This window comes from Coptis chinensis, chromosome 1 (genome assembly GCF_015680905.1).
Source record: "Coptis chinensis isolate HL-2020 chromosome 1, ASM1568090v1, whole genome shotgun sequence".
Lineage (NCBI taxonomy): Eukaryota > Viridiplantae > Streptophyta > Magnoliopsida > Ranunculales > Ranunculaceae > Coptis > Coptis chinensis.
Window position 1 is genome coordinate 22,888,596 of NC_141456.1, and position 22,824 is coordinate 22,911,419.

Here is a 22,824-nt window from a genome sequence, read left to right on the forward strand (position 1 = left end):
CAATGGATGACGCAGCAAATGGAAAGGGTTTTAGGAAAATCGTTTTTGGTGGAAATGATTGTTTTTAGCAATTTAATTTTTTGTCTCATATTTTTTTTCGTAATTAGCTATATTGTTTAGGAAAAGTTGGAGATTCTGTGAAACTTTAGATAAGATTGTTTTTTTCGTAATTAGCTATAATGTTTAGAAAAAGTTGAGCGAGTCTATGAAACTCGAGATGGGATTGTTTCCTTATTTATATCATATTTTTTTATATTTAGTAATAGAGTTTAGAAAGAACTGGAGTCTCTATGAGGTATAACTATAATACATATCTAAGGATAAAGATAAATATATGTTTCCTATTTTATCTCCTACTTTTTCTTAATTAGCCATGACCCGTGGACACTCTAAAAACGCTTCCTCAATTGGGGTAGAGCTATAATATATATATAAATATGATGGAGAATTATCGGAAGACAAAAAACAAGTTTTTCTACTATGCAACATATGGATGTGCTTATTTACCATGTAAATTGTTTCTATTTGTCGTTTGAATTTTGAACAACTGGCGGTGATCAAAGACCTAGTAGAGGTTTACCATCAAAATCCTGCTAAAAAGGATGCAAAGTCTTATTTGTAATTCTGAGTTAATGTCACTGTGTAAACTAGCACATTTTCAGGGTATACAGGCACGACCATAAATGAAAATGTCTGTGTACTGGATTGCTCTTTAAACATTAGACATGGGACAGCAGTTGCGCAAATCTGGGTAGCTAGATCACTAACAGACATCTAGAGAAGTTCACTAGTATTTCTGATACACAGTTCATATCAGATGTGGCTGATAATTAAACAACAATCTGATTCTTATTTCATCAAATTTCATAAAATTCATCCATTCCCCTAATCAATAAGTAACTTACGTTTTGGTGATCTACTTGCAACAAAAAGATATTTTCTAAAGCTCAAACGGTACAAGGCCACGTTGTTTTCTCCACCAATATCTCAAAGATAATAATAAACATTGACAGACAATTAGACAAATAGACAAATAGACAAGAAGAATCCCACCACCCACAGAATTCTCTATCCATCTCTAACCCTGTACAATCATTTAATATCTCAATCTAAAAAACCTTAATCCCACCAAACCCTCAGCATAAAAGTAATAGTCCACTCTAATTAATTAAGCAACACTAATCATGTTACCACCACTACAATCAACATTGTTTCCAGTACTTAAACTCAACATAGCTTGAAAAGCTGAATGTCTTGAAGAAGTCTGCTTCTCAAATGAATTAGATAGCTGAAGGGATAAAGCAGATGGATCCATTGTACATTTCTGATTTAAATCAAGATCAACCATTCTTGATGCTTGTGGTGTTGGAATTACTGGGATGGGACGGACTATATTTGCTGGTATGGCAATGAAGTCACTCTGTTCCATCTGATTTTCTGAAAACAATACAGGACTAATTGGCACTGGATTAGTCGACATAGAGAACCCCAGATTGCAGCTCATTTCTTGTGGTGATTGTGGGGTTGGTTCTTGTTGAACGCTTTCTTCGTCAACCATATACTGTAATATAGCAAGAATGAAATGAAATCAATAACAACTACAAAAATGAAGAAACTGAAAAATGTTTTAAGCACTGGTCATGAAAGCTTACGGTATCGGTTGTGATATCGAATAGACTAGATCTTCTTCGTCGTCTATTTTGATTATTCTTGCGAAGAAAATACTTCTGAGCATGACTAGCAACTTGTGTAGGCGTTCTAGTTTTCACGAAGTTCCTAGAAATTCCTCTCCAATCTCCTTTGCCAACCTTTTTCAATCCTAACAAGAACAAACGATGTTCTTCTTCTGTCCATGGAACTCCTATAAACAGAAAGCAATACATAGACATCAGAATCAAATATGTAAAATAAATGTAAAAAGCTGAAGTTTATGTTATTCTATTTCGACTTATAGATCTAATATACACACCTCGTTTGCGCTCGCGATTTCTTATAGAGTTATGGACAACATCATCAGAAGCATAACCAGACGTAAGATCAGGATTAGGTTCTTGAGGTTGTTCATATAGAGATAGATCATTCAAACTAACAGACTTACGTATCGAGCCTTCGGTAACTCTCACACCAAACAGCAGCATGAATCCACCAGAAGCAGTCGCGGGGGGATGACACCATGGCAGCTACCTGACTCTGTGGTACAAGTGGGTGAGTTATGAGTATTGGCTCCAAACTGTGAGAAGTTATTATGAGACATGTTAGAGTTGGATAAAGAGAGGTAGTGAAAGTGAGTGTGATAGAGAAGATAATGATGGTGAGGAATGAGGAATGAGGATATGGAAGGTGGGAAGAAATGTTTTGGAAATTAAGAATGGAGGGTGGTGCCTGGCTCATATAATAGAGGTTCAGGTGTGTTATTTTAAGAAAATAATGGTTAAGGGGCCACTTGTGGTTTAGTCATTGGATAAGAATTAATCATTGACATTTTTATATATAATTTTAAAGGAGAGATAGTTGGATGGATGGAGGTTATTGAACTGAACACTAGAAAAAGTTTTGCATATATAAAGTTATCTTTTTTTTGGTGAATATATATAAAGCTATCTAAATCTAAATTGAGATCCATTATAGCCATGGACCGGTTATCTCACTCTATCAAATTATGTGTATGTGGATTTTATTTGTGAAGCATTATGTCAATAATTACTTGCAGTAATGTACATTACAATTGGTAAATCTGCTTAGGTACTATTCAGTTGAATTTTTTGTTTTGCACTTTGAATCAATTGAATACGGGTTTGTTTAATCAAATTAATTAAATCACATTCATTGAGCCAATCACTGCCCATCCAAAGGGGTCAAAGCTAAAAATAGGAGTACTGTTTAAAATTCATAACCTAATTCGTCGGTTGGTGGGCTAAGAGCATAGCTAGTAATTCGCCGAATTATTCACGAATTATTCGCGAATTATAAGGCGAATAAAATGAATAATTCGCTAATTTTTGAATGATACGGTTTAATTCGAATTGGTTGGGTCGGGCTTATAATTCTTAATTATTCATTTAATTATAAGGTTTGGCGAATAAAATGACATTTGTATTTTTTTTTATGAATAAAATTGTAAAAATAAAAATAAAAACGTTATATACTTTATATATCAAAAATTTTAAATGTAAAATATATAGCCAAATTTTAAAGAAATATATTCAGATATACCCGTTTAAAACAATTATATCATTATTTTTTACCGTTACCGCGTTTTATTGGACCGAATATTTAAAAGTATTATTGTTGAAAATTTCGAATCTTAGGCGAATAATTGACGTATCGAACTTTTGCCGTCCACGAATTTACTAGCTATGGCTAAGAGTGTCATAATCCGGAATGCTCATAGGCAACAACTTACATAACATATATTTGTTTATACATTATTACATTTATTTATCTAATCTTGACAGCGAAATGAGTGGTAGATATGTTCCTTGTTAATACAAAACAATCAAAAAGACGAGGATAACTGTATCAAATAAAAAAGGATGGTGTACGAGTATAATCTCTGTCCATCGTTGGTTTAGCATATTCGCTTTTCAGAAAGATTTGCATAGACGGTGAAAAATATTTCTTTGTCTCCACTTCCTATTAAACTCCAATGGATATGGAGATGTGGGTTCCACTTATTCAATCTTGCCTCATCCTTACATGTGGTTGGCATTTGTGATTTTAGTGTGGTTGGCCAAGTTTTCTATGCATGCATACGGATTTATCCACTGAGGTTTAGGATGAGGTTCTCAGTACTGGGCAGTCATCCAACCATCCATTCGTTATCAACATTTCATAGAAAATATGACGACCCATTACTATCTTTCAATTTTCTATCTGCTTTGAAACCAAGCTAGAAAACACAAACACAAAGAAAAGAAAAAGAAAAAGAAAAAAGTATGGCAATGAGAATGTGGGCTTCTTCAACTGCCAATGCACTTAAAATATCATGTGCTTCCAAGGCACCTTTTGCTCTCCCTAGATGTTTCTCTACAGTTTTGGATGGACTGAAATACGCGCCTTCGCATGAATGGGTGAAGCATGAAGGCTCAGTGGCTACAGTAGGCATTACTGATCATGCTCAAGACCATCTTGGAGAAGTTGTGTTTGTGGAGTTACCAGAACTAGGTGTATCAGTTTCCAAAGGAAGCAGTTTTGGAGCTGTGGAAAGTGTTAAAGCAACTAGTGACATTAACTCTCCTGTATCAGGCGAGGTTGTTGAGGTGAATTCAAAGCTTACTGAATCACCTGGAATTATCAATTCAAGCCCATATGAAGAAGGATGGATGATCAAGGTTAAGCCTAGTACTCCTACAGAATTGGATACCTTAATGGGTTCCAAGGAATATACAAAATTCTGTGAAGAACAAGATGCTTCTCATTAGACTAGAATCTGGTATCTTCCTGGACTAACTGCTTGCGCTCTTCCAAAGTTGACACAAGTTATCCTGTTGGTTAGTGAACTAGGGGCATTTCTCTCTGTTCTAAACTTTTAAATCTACAATTTATGGTGTACTCTTTTCTTTTTGTCTGTCTTGATTGATGAAATACGTACATGCACGATAAACCAATCACTGCCTGTCCATATTGGTCAATGTGAAAAACTCCTAAAAATAGGAGTTATGTTTAAGATTCATAATCAATCATAATTAGTCTGTTGGTGGGCCAACAGAGCATAAACCTTACTGCTCACAGGCAACATGTTACATGTCACATTATTGATTTGTTTATACCTAATTATAATTGTTTAACTGTTGTTGACAGCAAAATGAGTTGTAGATTACTAGATATGTCCATTGTTAAAGCAAAACAGTACTAGAGATAAATTGAAGAAAGAGAGAAGAGAGGTGAAGTAGTGAAATTGTCAAAGAGTAGAGTACTAGCTTAGACTAGAGTCTCTATCCATCGTTGGCTAAGCATATTCTCTTAGTTTCTTTTGGGAAATTTCCTCAGGGAGAAAAAGATTTCTTTGTCTCCACTTCAACTTTTTTTCTATTAAACTCCCGTCGTGGGCTGCGTTTGGGTGGATAAGGAGATGTAGGTTCCACTTATTTAATCTTTGCTTCAGCCTTTTATGTCCGTTGGTTGGCATTTTGTGGGTTAAGTGCTGGTGGATGTCCTTTTCTCACTTTGTTATCTTCATTTTGGGGGTTTTATATGGTCTACTTTACTTTCTCTTCTAAACTTTTCTAATCTACCACTTGGGTTAATTTATGGTGTTTTTTCTTTCTTCTTTGGTTTGTTGTGTTTGTTATTCATGACTATCGATTGAGATCGATAAGTACATTATAAAGCTGGTAACGATCATATCCTGGCTCGGCGATAAATATTATGTGTGAGTTAATTATCACTAATTTTTGTTTTATAGTAACCAATCTAACATGTAGTAGACTATAATCAACATTATTGTGAACATATAATGTCAAAATGATGTATGGATGATTACGGTGACAATGATATGTTTAATTTTATAAACACTAGAATTCAATTACGATCTGCACATAACAATTAACAACTGACACCAGCATGACACCATCAGTGAAAAAATAAAATAAAATAAAAATAGTGCAAGTTGAGAGATCGGATAGAGACCCGTCTACTTAACTAAAATGAAGTAGTTAAGGACAAGAATGAGAAGATCATTTTAGCTAGTCGACTAGTCTTATTCAGATATTTTATTTTTTTATCCAAATCTGTCCAAATAGTAATTATTTTTGGTTTCTTCCGTTTCTTATGATGTATAGGGTGATGATGACATTGCACTAAATATTATCTTTGTTCACCTAATCGTATACATACATGATAAGTTGTTAATGAAATGAAATTGACATTAAAGTCCTAATTAGGGTGTATTTAATTTGTTCATGGAATCTTGATTTTATGCGAAAAATACACAAAGGAAGAATGAAAAATGAAAAATGAGAATAAGATCTAAAATTCTAAAGTGTTTGAAGCAAAATAAAGCTAAGAGCATCTCTAGGTGGTGGTAGCATACTCTTCATATTTGAAGAATGCTACCACAGAAACTGGTCTCAAATTTACCGACCATGAGGTGGTGGCGTAAATTTCGACCATAGAATTTGATTGTAGGGGCCTTTGGTTTTTCGTAGCCAAGATACTAACGGGCGGCGTGTGGTCTAATTCCAAAACAACCCACCTGACATTAAAGCAACCATTCCAAAAGTAACCCATGCGACATTAGAGTGGCGGCGACATGCCACTACATTTGGCGTGGTGCCGGGTCAAAGTCAAAAAAAGTGGGGCGACATTTGCAATGGCGGCGATATTACTAATGTCGCTCCAGATCCCGAGATCCAAATTGCCAAATTTAAGTTCAACAAACGGTGATGCGACCACAAATATACCAACGGAGATGGAATTTAGGCAAATTCCGACGCATTCCTTCAAATTTGAAGGATGCGACCAAATATAAAGCCACCTAGAGATGCTCTAAGGAAATGAACTTTCTTTCAAAAACAGCAAAATTAGTATGAAGAACATCTCTGGTTTTTTCGAAAACAGCCTGAAGAACATCAAGGAAAGTATAAGGAATGTATCAATAATAGAGACATAAGTTCATAACTTTGATGGAACCGAATTAGCAGGTGGCTAGAGAGGAACAAGTAGTTTATGGGGCAGATTTTGGGTTTAATCTCCCTGGTTGATACATCCCGGCATAAAAACCCTCTCATTACGTGCTAACCCGTAAAAACCCCATATTTTTCTAAAATACCCCCACACATAAAATCCTAGATCTCAAATTTATCTTCTCTCTTTCTTCTCGCCGCATCCTCTCTTATGGTAAACCCTAGATATCATGCAAAACCAAATTAACATAGAAAATAAGATGACAAAACAACAAAAAAAATTTCTTTCTCACTTTCTCTCATTCTTTCATTTTTTCAAATACGAAATTCTTTTTTTCTTTCTCTCAATCAATTTCTCTTGAAATTTGTTGTTCTCCAACCAAACAAATTAGATTTGAGAAACAATATCAAGATTTGAAAATTTTGTTTCTTCCACTCAAAACCGGATCTGAGAATTGTCTATTTTTTTTAATTCAAAGATGAAATCTCTTTAAATATTTTGAATATGAAAGTCAAGTTTTTTTCAATTCAAAAATGAAATCTTTTTGGACTGTTGTTCATTTCAAATAATTTTGCATAAGTTATGATCGACCTGTTTTCTCTATGAAAATTTAATTTTTCATAGGTCAAGTTACTGTATAAATTTAAATTTACATATATCAAATTACTATGTAAATATAAGTTTTCATAGCTCCCAGTGACTATGTAAATATAGTTTTACATATATATGACTATGTAAAAATACATTTACATATATTTTGTCAGGTGTCGGAAAATTTTCAATTCCAAAAGTTACAATGTAAATTTAAGTTTTAATAGCTCTAATGACTATATAAATATAGTTTTATAGATATATGACTATGTAAAAATACATTTATATATATTATGTCAGGTGTCGAGAGAAATTTTCAATCCCAAAAGTTACTATATAAATTTAAGTTTTTATCGCTCCAATGACTATGCAAATATAATTTTACATACACACACACACATATATATATGTAAAAATACATTTACATATAGTCGGGAAATTTTCAATCCCAAAAGTCACTATGTAAATTTAAGTTTTTATTGCTCCAATGACTATGTAAAAATACATTTACATATGGTCGGAAAATTTTCAATCCCAAAAGTTACTATGTAAATTTAAGTTTTTATCGCTCCAATGACTATGTAAAAATACATTTACATATGGTCCGAAAATTTTCAATCCCAAAAAGGTAAAAAATAAAATAAAATAAAATGGAAAATAAAAACAGAAAATAATAGGAAGGTTATGTGATATGGGTCGATGGGAGGGAATTTATACTCAACCGAATTAGAACCAAAAGACTGAGCCTCATTTCTAGTTTCTGGTGCTTGTCTTCAAATGGCCCTTAAAATATGTTCAGGCTTGGCTCGTAAGTCACAATGCAATGCAAGCATAAAATGTCCAGCCTCGTTTGGTCTACTACTGTAGAAATATATACTTAAGCTGTGCTCAATCAGACACTCAGACCTTCAGTATCTTCAGGGTCCAGGCTCAAACTCCTTTTTTAATTTAGCTCATGTACAAGCACTAGTGTTCCAAGAAACAAATACACCCTAATTGGTAAAATAAACTTTTATCAAGCATATATTTTATCCTGGCACGTCAAAAAGTTACAGCAGAATCGCGCATTTTTTAGAGTTTAGGTTGAATGAATTGAAGAAATTTGTTTTTTTGGTCAATTTGTGATGGGGTGATAATGATCGTGTCTCCAGTAAAGACCAGACATAGAAAAACAATAACTAAAACTGAGAAGAAAATAGAGAGCTCAATATATCCTGATTAAGATAAGTTAACTGCTTTATCCGGAATTTTTCTGCCACACAGTAATTTATGTCGAACAGATTGAATGTGACCAATAATTAACTATAACTCTATTATTAGTGGACATTACATCCAGATTGCCACCTAAAAAAAATGTGCTGGAAATTGCTCATAAGAAATACTGCCCTGCTGGGGTACTTTTTGGGTAACTTAAGAAATCAGACCTTCGGTTCATAACCTCATATATACCTATTTTTCAATAAAATTTTCATAGTTCATATAAAGATATAACCGTATAAGCGCAAATATTTGTTTTCCCTACTAAAAGTATACGTTTATTTATTTTATTTTTGATAAGTTAAATTTTAGGGTTATATTGACATACCCTCCACCACTAGTTGCAATTAGGATTACTCTCCATAATAATTGAAATTAGGATTTTCCTCCAACTTGACAGTGAATAGGAGTCAACCAATAGTTTCAATCAGTTGACTGGTCAAAGATCATGAATTGTCCTAAATACCCTTTTTCTGTGAAAATTATGAAATTAGCCATTGACACTGTTCAAAGCCCAAATTGAAATTAGACACTGTTCAAAGCCCACAAACTCAACAATATCTTCCAACTGATGATTACAATTGGGATTTGCTTAGCTAATTTAGTAAACTATGAAACCAACACGATTAAAGGAGGTTGGGAATTAGTAAACTATGAAACCAACACGATTAAAGGAGGTTGGGGATGGCGTATGAAGCAAATTTAAATCGACAACTTTAAATAGCTTTTGCTGAGTAAAAGTTTTCTTTAACTTGCAAAGTGAAATAGTTTCTCCAGCATCTTCAGAGTCAACTGGCAAGATATTGAGCTACCAACGTGCAAACAGATTCTAGAATGTTATACTTTTGCATATTTCTGAACTGCGTCGATCTTTGTATATCAGAGAAATGCTGCAACAGCGACGCAACAAATGCTAGATCTCTTTGATATATCAGGGATTATTCACTTTGGTATTGCTGGTAATACTAACAATTCGTTGTCCATTGGCGATGTCACGATCCACAAACAATTTGCTCAGACCGGCATATGGGATTGGCTGGTTCGTTTATCTCAATTCAATCTTTTCTTCTGTCTTTACGTGTGCATTTCTTGTCACCAGCTTATGGAATTTGGTTAGTTATTAAAAACTTTAATCAATTATGATGAATTACTTCAGTTGTATTTGACAGAAACCGAATGGTACCTTGTACGAGAACGATGTTGCTCATTTAGATATTGGTAACTACAATGTGCCAAATGTTGGGGATTACACCAATACCAATCGGTTCCCCCACTACACAGATAACTTGTATGAACACACTTCAACTCCAGATAAATCTCAAATATCACAAACTACCTATACTAACATGCCCAACTCGCTAAACAACTATCAACAACAAATAATAATGTAAAAGCGGAAAAGCAAAACCACAACACAAAGATTTTACCGTGGTTCGCCAATGATGCCTACTTCCACAAAGAGCCCAGGTTCTTAATAAAGTGGGAAGGAAGATTACAATCTCTCCTTACAAATCCTTTCACCTTACTAGATCATTCTTATCTCTTTACGAGGGTTGTATCTCGTAAAAAGGTTCTCTTTGTTTTAGTCCCGGATTCCAATCCTTCCGACTTGTTTGGTTCTTAGTCTTAGATTTTCCAAAACCTTGATTTTGGTTTTATTTCCAAAACCAAATTCAATTCTGCATCAGAAGAAAGGCCCACTAAATTAAACTGGCCTTGGGCCCTATATGTGAGCTGAAGTCGCTAAGACACGGAAATTTTCGAAGCGCTGGTCGCCTCTATGGCTGGTCGCCTCTATTCTATTGGAACTCGAAGCCGAAGAAGTCGCCTCTCTTTAAGCGCCGCATTCCTCGACATTTCCAACGCCCGAATTAGCGTTTCTCTCCCACTCGTTTCTCTCTCCCTCATGTGAGGGATAACTCCAACAATCTCCCCTCCGACGGTGAGGGGGATACCTCCATGCAATTGCCAAATCAGCGAGGAGGAGCAGGTCGCCATTCCCAGAATAAGACAACAAACATCAAACTTACCTTTCGGTAAGACTTTGGTCATCATATCAGGACCCGTTCTTGTCGGTATGGATCTTCTCGATACACAAATGCTTGTCTTCGAAAGTACTTCTCTAATCCAATGATAACGCGACGCGTGTATGTGCTTGGATCTAGAATGAAAACTTCGGATTCTTGCTCAAGTGGATGGCGCCTCGATATCACATAGAACTACAAACCGTTTTACGCTGAAAGCCCTATTTCGGTCGGGAAGAACCTCTTCATCCATAGCAACTCTTTGCAACACTCGATGGCCGCAATATACTTCGGCTTCAGTAGTGGAGAGAGTAAACACACTTTTGCAACTTAGATTGCCAAGAAACCGCTCCCCCGCAAAGTAACGTGATAACCGGAGGTGGACTTCATCGAAGTCAACATCACCGCCATGTCCGGTGATCGGTAGTAAAATTCTTCAAGTAAGGGCTTACTTCCACCAAAGCACAAACATGATTTGGAAGTGCCTTTGAGATATCTCAATATCCACTTAACACCTTCCCAATGCTCTTTACCCGGATTTGATGTAAATCGCTTTACAACCCCAACGGCGAAAAGCAATATCCGTCTAGTACACACCATGGCATACATCAAAGCGCCCATCGCGGATGCATAAGGAATCTTTTCCATCCGACTCTGCTCATGCTCACCCTTAGGACACATCTCTTTGGTCATGCGGAATCGGCCACCAAGCGGACAACCGGATCGGCTTTTGATCCATGTTGAATCTCTTCAACACCTTCTCAATGTAGCTTTCTTGAGAAAGCCACAACTTCCCACTCTTTCTCGTCACGAGTGATCCGTGATCCCAAGTATCCGCTTTGCTTGACCCAAATCCTTCATCTCAAAGGACTTACTCAAGTCTTTCTTGACTTGGATATCTTGTTGATGTTTGGGCCAACTATCAACATATCATCCACATACGGCCATGAAGACAATGAAATCCCTTTATCCGGAAATCTCTCAACAAACACACAATGATTGGAAGCGGACTTCTTGTATCCTTGCCGCCCATAAAGGAATCAAACTTTATGTACCACTTTGTCTCGGTGCTTGTTTCAACCCATACAAGCTCTTTATCGGCCAGATACTAGGTGCTCCTTGCCTTTGACCTCAAACCCTCTCGGGTTGGTCCATGTAGACATCTTCTTCAAGGTCTCCATGAAGAAAAGTCGTCTTAACATCTAGTCTGCTCAACCTCTAGGTTCATGCTTAGCGGTCATACCCAATACCACTTTGGGATAGAAGTCATCTTCACTACGAGAGAGAAAATCTCATCAAAGTCAATTCCTTTTCTTTGGCCGAATCCCTTCACACAAAGGCGAGCTTTATGCCTTGGGTGAGGATTGTTCTCCTCATGCTTGACTTTGTATATCCACTTATTCTTGAGAACTTTTCTCCCCGTGGGTTTCTCAACTAACTTCATAAGTGTGATTCTTATGCAAAGAATCCATCTCGCCATCATGGCCTTCAACCACTTTTCTTTGTCCTGCACTCTTCAAGTGCCTGCCTTGATAGTACATAGGTTCTCCACCATCCGATAGTAGCACGCACGTATGTGGTGGATACTGGTTGAAGCTATTCTCCCTCTGTCGGACCTCCTTGCCCCATCCTGGCGGTGCCTCGGGGAGGTTGCACTTCGCTGCTTTCGGTGGTGGTTCATGCATCTCATCCGCATCTTCTATACCAATAGGTTCTATCCCATCATGAGCAATGGGATTCTCATCATGAAGCTTCAAACTCATGGTTCTCGATTCTCAATGCCTCTCGAGACGTTCCACGCGGGAACTTCCGGTTTCAATCAACAAGATCATTGGTGAAAGCACAGAAGCTTTCACCCCTCCTCAAAGTCCGCTATGGTTTGGTCTTCTAAGAACACAACATCTCGACTTCGGATTACCTTCTTGTTAATCGGATCATAGAGTTTGTAACCAAACTTTTCATCTCCATAACCCGGAAAAATGCACCGCTTGCTTTGTCATCAAGCTTGGATCTCTCATCCTTCGGAATATGCACAAATGCCACGCACCCAAATACCCCTCAGTATCCATAATCAACATCTCCGCCCGACCGTACTCTGCGGATAATCACTATTGAGGTTTTGCTTCTACGACAAAGTTGATCACATGCACGTACCAGACGATTGCTTCTACCCAAGAGCTTCTAGGTAGCTTAGAGTGAGATAGCATGCATCTCATCCTCTCTACAATAGTGCGGTTCATTCTCTCGCTATTCCATTCGTTGGCGGTGTCGGGGGGAGCGACCGCTCATGGCGAATCCCATGACTCGCAATACTCTTCAAATGGCCCAATGTACTCACCCCCATTATCCGAGCGAATACACTTCAACAACTTCCCAGTCTCTCTTTCCACCATCTTTGGAATTTTCAAACACGCCAAGTACTTCATCCTTGGTCTTCGACTATAGGCCCATACCTTTCTTGGCGATCATCAATGAATGTCGAGAAGTCACGAAACTCCCTCGGTGGGACTTCACTCTCATAGGACCACATAAGTCTCGGTGCACTAGCTCAGGGACGGTGTCCTTCTCGCGGAGCGGGAATCTTTGGAAAGACACCCCCGTGTTGCTTTCCTACCAAACAAAGGAGTACATGTATGTAAATGTGTACCTTTAATGTCCGGCATGGCCTTTTGCTTAGCAAGAACTTCCATCCCTTTTATGCCCATGTGACACGCCTCTTTGTGCCACGTTCAGATGAAGCTTCTTCTTACCAAGATTCGCTTCGCTTTTACACAAACTAGCCTCGTGTTTTGTAAAAGAGCAAGTTTTTTTCTTTCCTGGCCGCTACAATGGAACCCTGCCTTTCGGTTTCCATACCCCCGTTACCAAACGAAGTTTACAAAGCCATCGTCATCTAATTTCCCCGAAATTAGGCTTAACCGTATGTCGGGGGACATGTCTTTACATCCTTGAGTGTCAAGGTGTAGCCGACATTGGTTTCTACATGAACATCTCCAATGCCTATAATCTTCCGAGACTCCATCGTTACCCATCCTCACTTCACCATATTCACCCATACCGTAGGTAGTGAAGAATCTCCCCGGCGGTGTGGACGTGATAGGATGCTCCTCAGATCTATCACCCACTCGTATCGACATGAGGTACTAAGACAAAGACACACCACAATCGACACAATTCCCACTAGGGTCGCCGACTAGTGCGGTAGTATCTCTCGCTGTGTTTCCCAGTTCCTCCGCACCATGTCTTCATGTACACGCGGTTATTCTTCTCATCCCTCTTCGATTGTTCTCGCGACTCATATCCGAAGTGGCCTTTTGGGCACAATAGTAACATTGCCTCTCGCCTTAGGAGTTCTAGCTTCACCCCCTAGATTTACTTCATCATCACCTCTAGAACGAGATGGTTTTTCGCTCGACCTCTCCCCGTTTCTCTCGCGGAAAAGGATCTCTCGAATGAGAAGAGGCCGCTTCTTGCACTCCTTCTAGTCTCCTCATTCAACAAAGACGTGGTAGCCATCTCCATGGTAACAATTCCATCCTGGTCGCTCCATGTAGAGAAACCGCTAATGTCTCCCAACTTTCGGGTAGAGAGCCTAATAGAAACAAAGCCTCAACTTCGCCTCCCAAATTGATCTTCATCAAATGCATCCGATTGATGATATTCTCAGACTTCATTAAGATGCTCGGACATCAAGAACCTTCTTGGTACTTCGTGGTTCCGCAAACTTCTTAACGACTAGCACTTTGTTTCCACCGGACTTCCTCTCATAAAGGTCTTCGAAGTTTCTTCCATAGACCGGCGTCAGAAGTCTCTGGGCCACATGGTGAAAGACACCGCCGCCAATCCACCGCCGAATGTATCCAATCGCTTTTCCTGTCAAGCTTTTTCCACTCAAATTTCATCGATTTTACGGTTTTACTCCCTCATTCTCAATGGGAAGTGCCAAGTCCTTTTGCAAGATAGCAAGTCTTCCATCTTGGCTTTCCGGATGGTGTAGTTCTTCCTATTCGGACTCATCATACGAGTGTTCACGGAATGGTCCATCTCTACAAGTTATTTAACCTCAAATCTTTCTCTCAGAATTTCACAAATACCTCTCGACCAAGATTCGGATAACACCCCAGGCTATTCTAACCAAGGCTCCGATACCACTTGTGGGGATTACACCAATACCAATCGGTTCCCCACTACCGAGATAACTTGTATGAACACACTTCAACTCGGATAAATCTCAAATATCACAAACTACCTATACTAACATGCCCAACTCGCTAAACAACTATCAACAACAAATAATAATGTAAAGCTAAAGTAAAAAGCAAACCACAACACAAAGATTTACCGTGGTTCGCCAATGATGCCTACTTCCACAAGAGCCAGTTCTTAATAAAGTGGGAAGGAAGATTACAATCTCTCCTTACAATCGCTCCTTTTACTAGATCACTCTTTATCTCTTTTACAGTGGTTGTATCTCAGTAAAGGTTTCTCTCTTTGTTTTAGTCTGGATTCCAATCCTTCTGACTTGTTTGGTTCTTAGTCTTAGATTTTCCAAAACCTTGATTTTGGTTTTTATCTCCAAAAACCAAATTCACGGGTACTGTAGCAAAGGCCCACGAAATTAAACTGGCTGAAGGGCCGCTTCCATGTGAGTGTGAAGTCGCGCTTAAGACACTGGAAGCCGAGCTGGTCGCCTCTATGGCTGGTCAGCCCTATTCTATGGAACTCGAGCGAAGTCGCGGCCTCTTTAAGCGCGGGCCGACGACATTTTAAATTATTAGCGTTTCTCTCGCGACTCTGTTTTCTTTTCCTCATGTGGAGGATAACTCCAACACCAAACGGACAAGGGATGAATCTGTTGGGCATAATTAGCTAAACAAATCCCAATTGTGATAATTAGTTGGAAGATATTGTTGAGTTTGTGGGCTTTGAACAGTGTCTAATTTCAATTTGGGCTTTGAGTTGTGGGCTTTGAACAGTGTCAATGACTAATTTTGTAATTTCCACAGAAAAAGGGTATTTAGGACAATTCATGATCCTTGACCAGTCAACTGACGGAAACTGTTGGTTGACTCCTATTGACTGTCAAGTTGGGGAGGGGGAATCCTAATTTCAATTATTATGGGGAGGTAATCCTAATTGCAACTAGTGGTGGGGGATATATCAATATAACTCTAAATTTTATTGATGAAGCTCAGGAGGCAATATTACAAATTGGGTGAGAGAGTTGCTTTTGTCATTTCGACTTTCATAAAGCACAAAGAAGATTAGGGAGTAACATACATCTATAGATTTTATGAGTTAGCCCTACAATATATTTCCAAATATTCTTCTGGATATTGCAGATACACTGGATATGAACAAAATCCAAATATATGGTTCATGAATGAAAAAAACTAAAAGGTGCAAGAGAATCGCAAAAGTCACCAATGAGTGATGAGTGATGAGTGCAACCCCTCATTGTTGGGCCGGTGGAGATTATATATTTACTATTTAGCCAATCTGAATTCAAAAAAAAAACAAAGAAAGTAACCCATTGTGTCTACCCCTCTACGTGGCAAACCTATTGGTGGGTCTCCGCCTTTATTTGTTTAATCGATTCGATAGACCCAAGGCCTAAATTTTGGCGGATCAATCTCCAATATAAAAGCCCATTAAAGTCCTAGACACATGGATTGCCACTTATTTATTTTAATATATATATATATATATATATATATATATATATATATATATATGTCTAGATTCATTTTTTAATGGGTTATTTAGGTTTTAGTCCTATTTATTATGGGGTATTTAGGTTTTAGTCTTAAAATTATCGATTATTAAGTTTTAGTTCTATTTCTATCCATTGACCGTGAGTCGTCTCAGTTGATCGTGGTCAAATTATTCGATATTTTTGCAAATGACAGACTGCACTTGAGTGTGCTTGACATGCTGGGACACGTGTTAAAAATCTGAAGCGCACATTGATCCAATGGCCAAAATTAGAGATCCGATTCAGGCCCATTTGGACACTCGCCGATGGTATTGCAATACAAAAGAGTAGAGAAATCCGATTCAGGCACACAATGCTCCTTAGGCAAGGCCACACATGGGTGTTTGTTAACTGACAAACTTCTAGTGGGAAAATATAAGATTTGCCAGTGTTTTCCCACTATAAATTTGCCAGACAAATCTATAGTGGGAAAATTTTAGTTTGCCAGTGTTTGTTTGCAAAAATTTATAGTAGGAAAATATAAGATTTGTCGGGTTTTGCCAGTGTTTGTTTACATGGTTTTTCTCCAGTGGCAAATGATATTTCAATTTTTTGGAGATATTTTTTTTGGTTTTCAAACTCAATGAAGTATAACAAAAAATTAAATTAAATACAATACAACTCAACTTTAATAGTATCTATAGGATGTCTTCTTAAACAACCATCGCAGCATAGCAAAGCGTGACACACCACCACCACTCCACCACACCCACCACACCACCTAATTGCACACACACACTACACACACTACCACACACACCAACCCACTACACGCACACACAAAGACTCAACAAGAACACACAATAAAATATCCAAAAAATAACATCAATGTAACTTAACAATAATATATCGGGTCCACCACTTAACAACAATCCCACAAAACATATAGTTCAAACATAGAAATAAACCAAAAAACAAGGTTGAATCAACGCCCAACCTTTGTTCTAGTGGAATATTACTTAATATTACCCGGCTCTAAGAAGTAACTAGCAATTCCGGGAAGCATTTGTAGCTCGGTTCTTGATCAAATGTGGCCTTAATGGGCGATTCTTCCACAATTCCTCAACTAATGGTGCATATTCACGAGTAGTCTGCTGGGAAAATGGCTTCCAAATTGCCCGATAACATGACTTTGAGAAGCCAATCAGAGAATGATTTCAGCCTTGGGCTAATGGAGTAGATAGTTTTATTGTCTCCTTCACTGGAGCCCCCGTTGTTTACAAGATTTTGCTTTTAGACTCTCATTGTTCCATAACATAAGCAATGCATCAAGAAAATAAACTCTTGCTCAATAATCTCTGCTAGGGAAAATATCTAATTAAAAAATGAAAAAAAAATGATTTGCTAGATATCATGCATATAATGACGTGCTTCACATGATAAGAAGCAAATAAGTTGTCCTTATCGATAACCACAAGCATTAAGCGAAAATATATAACATTTGATGTTTTACGGTCCTTAAAACCATCTTTAGCTATGTAACAAAAACAACAACGGTGTTCTTCTCCAGAATATGGTTAACCCCTAACTCCATTTGTTAAAGTGTTGACTATCCAAGAGGGAAGGGAAGCAGATACAAGTGGATTTGGAGTGACAGTGGTTTATGAAACTAAATCTCGAGTACAAATCATAAGTGAAGCACAACAAATTAGTAAGAAATGGACACCTCAAGTTGAAGGAGAAAGATCTTCAACATTACAAGAGATGCTCAAAACAATTAAAAGCAAACACAAGAAAGATGATTAAGCTGTAGTTACGGACTTATGCCCACACGTCAAGTTTTAATATTCACAGATTAGTATACTTAGAAGAAAAATAATATACCAGAACCAATATTCAAATCTCAAGGCATCAAACCGACCTCTGAAGTCTGAAGAAGGACGAAATCACCTTTGCTAGTTTCTAATTTTTAATGAGAGAACACGAGTCCATATACATCTAATACTCGTCAATCAATCACGTTGTAAAAGACAGTAATCATGATTGAATTTTCTAAAAATACAAGGCAGATAAAATCATCTCGATAACGGTAACGCGTGCCTTATGTAGAAAATTTACCCAAAGCAGAGAGATTTGACAGTAATAGTGAAAAAAAAGATTGAGATAAGAGAGAAGAGAGATAAGAGATGAGAGCGAGAGAGTATACTTGAAAAGAGAGCGAGTTGATGAGAGGCGGCAATGAGAGAGAGAGAAGAGAGATCGAGTGGGAAAGTTGTTTCTATTTTCCTATCATAGTGGAAAAATACCGGGTGACTAATTCAACTTTGGGGGGAGGTGTTTTCTATTTTTCCACTTCTAGTGGGATAATTTGATTTGCCGGCTAATTCCAAATAGTGTTTGCCAGGGCCCTTAAATACACCCAAACAGGAAAGTAAAAGTCTTTCAAGACTTTCACTCCTTAACCAACTCCCACAAAACCAATTAACAGGAAACTCAAATCAATAACTTCGACATTCTCTTCAAAACCAGTTCTTATAACCATACAACAATTCGAAAAGAACCCACCACCTGAATGAAACAAACAATCTGATTTACAACAAATATACACTGGAAATCATTCAAATATATCAATCTTTCAACTAGATATATCCACCCAACAACACCTAAATCCAAATTGAAAAGATCTTAACTTTCCAAAGGTTTTAGTCTGGAAAACATTTGTATGGTGAGTTGTAGCGGTGTCTGGAAAACATTGGACAAAATTTTATGTCTTCTCGAGATGAAGATGAAGGGTGCGCCTCTTTAGTTCAACTATTGGTTCTCTTTTGACCTGGCAAAGGCTGGAAGGCCCATAAGGCGAAGTTAGGCAATTGCCTAAGGCCTCGAGTGAAAAAAGGCCTCAAATTTCCACAAAAATCGCACTATGCAACATAAAATTCCTACTAAATAGCTAATAAATCTTACTAAAAGATTTTTGGATACTACAAAACATAATACATATCCCATACAAGTCTCCTAATAAAAGGTAATAATTCTCCTTCTCTTATGTTAAAAGAATTTCCTAAAAATATCTCAAATTTCAAATGGTTAAATTTTCAATTTTCCATCTCTATACTATATCTCCACAAATGATAAGTCTAACTGGACCTATGAGAAACAAATTAATCAAAATAAGCATAAATTTCAATTCTATTAGGCAAAGAAAACTTGCTATGTAGTGTAGAATTGCAAACAAAAAATGGAGTAACTGACTTAAAATTTGGTTTGGAAAAAGGCCTCGAAGTTCGAAGTTTCGCTTTAAGGCCACAGAAGCTAGGGGCCGCCCCCGCCTGTGGGATTTTCGTGAAATAGAGAATAGTAAGTGGCTATGATTCAGTGGTAGTAGGAGAAGCTAGGCTTATGGTATGGTAGTGTGTGGTTGGTTCACATGGAAGATTCGATGTTCAATTTCATTCACTTTGGAATTTGAGGGAGATATGGATCTGTTTAGTGCAAATTGGAGAGGAAACTAAAGATTTGATCCAAGAGTCTAAGGTGCAACATAGTAGGAATACATGACTTTGAAATGCTCAAGGGTAGTTTGGCCATTTGCAGAAATATCGAAAAATATAAAAAGAGAAAACAATTTGACCACGGTTAACTGAGACGACTCACAGCCAATAGATAGAAGTAGGACTAAAGTCTAATAATCGATAATTTTAGGGGTAAAACCTAAATACCCTATAAAAAATAGGACTAAAGCCTAAATTTCCCTTTCTTAATAAAGATATAAACATTAATTACAAGTCATGTTCAATTACAATTACTTCAACTACAAGAAGTTTCTATTCTACACATAAATACCAATAGTGTGTTTGTTATGATGGAAACACCATGGAAAGAAAAGGAAAATAAGAGTGGTCCACATTTTCCATAGTTTTTAAGGTGTTTGTTTACCCATGAAAAGGAAATGGCCGGGCTTTTTCCATAATGAAACAAAATCATGGAAATGGAAAAAGTTTTATGTCCTTAGTTAACCCCTGAAATTTTTGTAGAAAGGAAATAGATAGTTAGGGACTTACTACTAGCACATCCAACAATACAATTATTCATTTTCATAGCTTTTGCAAACAAACATGATTATTCTTTTCTCTAGTTTTTACTTTTCTTTCTCCAGTTTACCAAACACATACCATTTAAAATCATTTCCTTTCCATTCCATTCCATAGTGGACCGCCAATTTTATTTCTTTTCCTTTCCGTAGTGAGCTAAAATTTAACAAACACACCCCAAATCTACTTTTCACAAAGAACAACGATGTGAGACTTATCATCTAATTTTTGAGCATGTAGACAATAGAAAGGTACAATCACACCATTATCACTGGGGCTGTCGATCAACAGTTTGGGCCAAACCCAAAGCCCGATTAAATCCAACCCGACAAGGAACGACAAAGACTTTGAAAATTCAACTCAATAGCTTAAAGGACTTGTTATAGACTTACTATAGTCCAGCCTAATCCAGCCCAAAATCTAAAGTAGTTTTGTTTGTTTTAAGATGACTACTTATAAGTTTTAGCTAATAGTTCACATAAAAAATTGGTGGAATGGTGGAAATATAATGTCACCACATTGGAGATACGGTTCGAATCTTCATATATTCAATTTCAATATGTCTTTTAAGTGAAAGATAACTGCTTTTTTCCTTACGAAGACCTAGGCTAAGCGCATGTCCTAATAGGACCAACGCTATGCTTGAACCTCATAATTTTAATCCTAATTTGGGTCAAGCCTGGACATAGGCGAGTCATGTTCAAGTCCAGCCCGTTGACAGCCATAATTCTCACTATTATCAACATAACTTTTTTCACTATTTTTCTACATTATTTCATTTTATATTTGGATCATATTTTGTTGAAATAACCATAATATACTTAACAAAAATATTGTTCTTTACATCTATTATAATATACATTGCAAGTTTCCATTAAGGATCAAATGCTTAATGATTGAACTAAATTTACAATGTGCGTTCTCCCTCTCTTTTTTCCACTACTCGATCAATTTTCAAATATAAGAATGCACTTAACTGCATGTACACCTGTATTACCTTAACTACACTTGTGCACGTGCTTTGCACGGGAACATAAATTATTTTTTAATATATGTACATGGTAGGTCTTAATTTGTTTTTTTTATTAAAAAACCAAAATAATAATAAATTTTATAGTGGGGCCACCCAAAAAAGACCAGATTTTAGAATTGATGGACAGCTCCAAAATTTTATAGTGGTAGGCCACGTGTTTTATTTTTTTGTGTTTTTTGTGAGTGAGACTATTTTTTAGAAAAAATAAATAAATAAAAATAAACAATTAAAACGGCTCACGTGACACATGTCAGAAAATGACGAATTGTTAGAACCGTGACAGCTCAAATAGCTAGCTCGTGCCGAGATTAGGTCACCTATCCAACTCTCTAGCCTTTGGCTAGGTGTTAGACTCAAGCTCTTCGACCGATTTCCATCCTAGAATCTTAGTTAAATACAATACAGAGATTTGGGTGTTAATAATACGAGTACTCTAACTACGAAATACTTGTAATTAGGACTGGAAATGGTACGAGATGCGACTCGAATCCAACCATATCCAAATCCATTTTAATAGATATGGTTTATATGTTTGTGACTAGAATCCGACCCGAAAATCCGGATCATTTTAACAAGATTTATATTTTAATGCCTAAAAAATAATTTATATCTTATATTTATATATGAAAATCATTAAAATAGTGTATTTTTTAATGGATATGGATATTCGAAATCCGACCCAAATCTGGATGGATCCAAATATGGTAAAGAGTTTTGAGTGAGAATCCGACCCGAACCCGCTCCATTTCCAGCCCTACTTGTAATAACTATTAGGGAATTGTTATTTTTTGCATTTTTATGCATGAATGATCCAATTCAACAATTGAGGAAAAAGTTTGTAGAAAAAATAAGCCATGTACATATCCAAATTTCCAAACTCAAGTCAACGTACTAATTGGGTTTTTGTTTATTTCTTAGTGTGAAATGAAGTCATGTATGTTGAAGAGATGCCGCAATTAAAATAGCAACTCAAATTATTTTGTTCTAAATGTAATTATCAAATGGACATTTTTGTATTAAATTGTGTATTTTTGTAATTATTTTTTAATATATATAAGGTTTTATATTAGCCAATGATTGGGGATTTGATTTGTTTAGTGTTTGGGGTACACGTGGATATTTTTCCGCTTTTGTTCAATTTTTAGAATTAGATTTATTTCATTGGACTATGGAGTTAATGATGGTTGTTGAGAGAATGAGATTACCAAATTTGAAGTGCTTAATTCAACTAGAGTAAATTAGCGTTTGCCCCCAGTTTTGAAGATTGATTTTGCGATACCCCCCACATAATAATTTAATTCAGATTACCCTCCACATTCTAACTTCCCGTCAGTCAAACAGTTAGTTGGCTTCATTGACCGTGGTCAAGATTTTTGGTGAAAATATTTTTGCCATATTTTCATTTTTCTTTCAAACTACATGATGAAAATGTCTTTGATTAAACTAGATGATATAGATGGGAAAATAAAAGAAAGAGAAAAACCACGTATTCATCCCTTTCTCTCTCAT

General features: G+C 36.8%; 2 protein-coding genes and 1 long non-coding RNA gene across 3 annotated transcripts; 2 read left to right on the top strand and 1 right to left on the bottom strand.

Annotated features, from left to right (window-relative positions):
• Positions 1–917: 917 nt before the first annotated feature.
• On the bottom strand, positions 918–2,153 carry LOC147522970 (transcription factor MYB1R1-like). Its single transcript, XM_086596302.1, has 3 exons — positions 1,970–2,153; positions 1,653–1,861; positions 918–1,561 (listed from the first exon to the last, which is right to left on the bottom strand). Exons 1-3 carry the CDS (start codon positions 2,136–2,138, stop codon positions 1,169–1,171), a joined length of 771 nt encoding a protein of 256 aa, XP_086452428.1. The 5' UTR covers positions 2,139–2,153; the 3' UTR covers positions 918–1,168.
• Positions 2,154–3,393: 1,240 nt separating this feature from the next.
• LOC147522971 (glycine cleavage system H protein, mitochondrial-like) lies at positions 3,394–4,728 on the top strand. The gene has a single exon (XM_086596313.1). It carries the CDS (start codon positions 3,936–3,938, stop codon positions 4,419–4,421), a length of 486 nt encoding a protein of 161 aa, XP_086452439.1. The 5' UTR covers positions 3,394–3,935; the 3' UTR covers positions 4,422–4,728.
• A 4,353-nt stretch (positions 4,729–9,081) lies between these two features.
• LOC147522972 (uncharacterized) lies at positions 9,082–9,694 on the top strand. The gene is made up of 2 exons (XR_015195776.1): positions 9,082–9,511; positions 9,642–9,694. It is a non-coding gene; the product is annotated as an uncharacterized LOC147522972 (long non-coding RNA).
• The last annotated feature ends 13,130 nt before the right edge of the window (positions 9,695–22,824 follow it).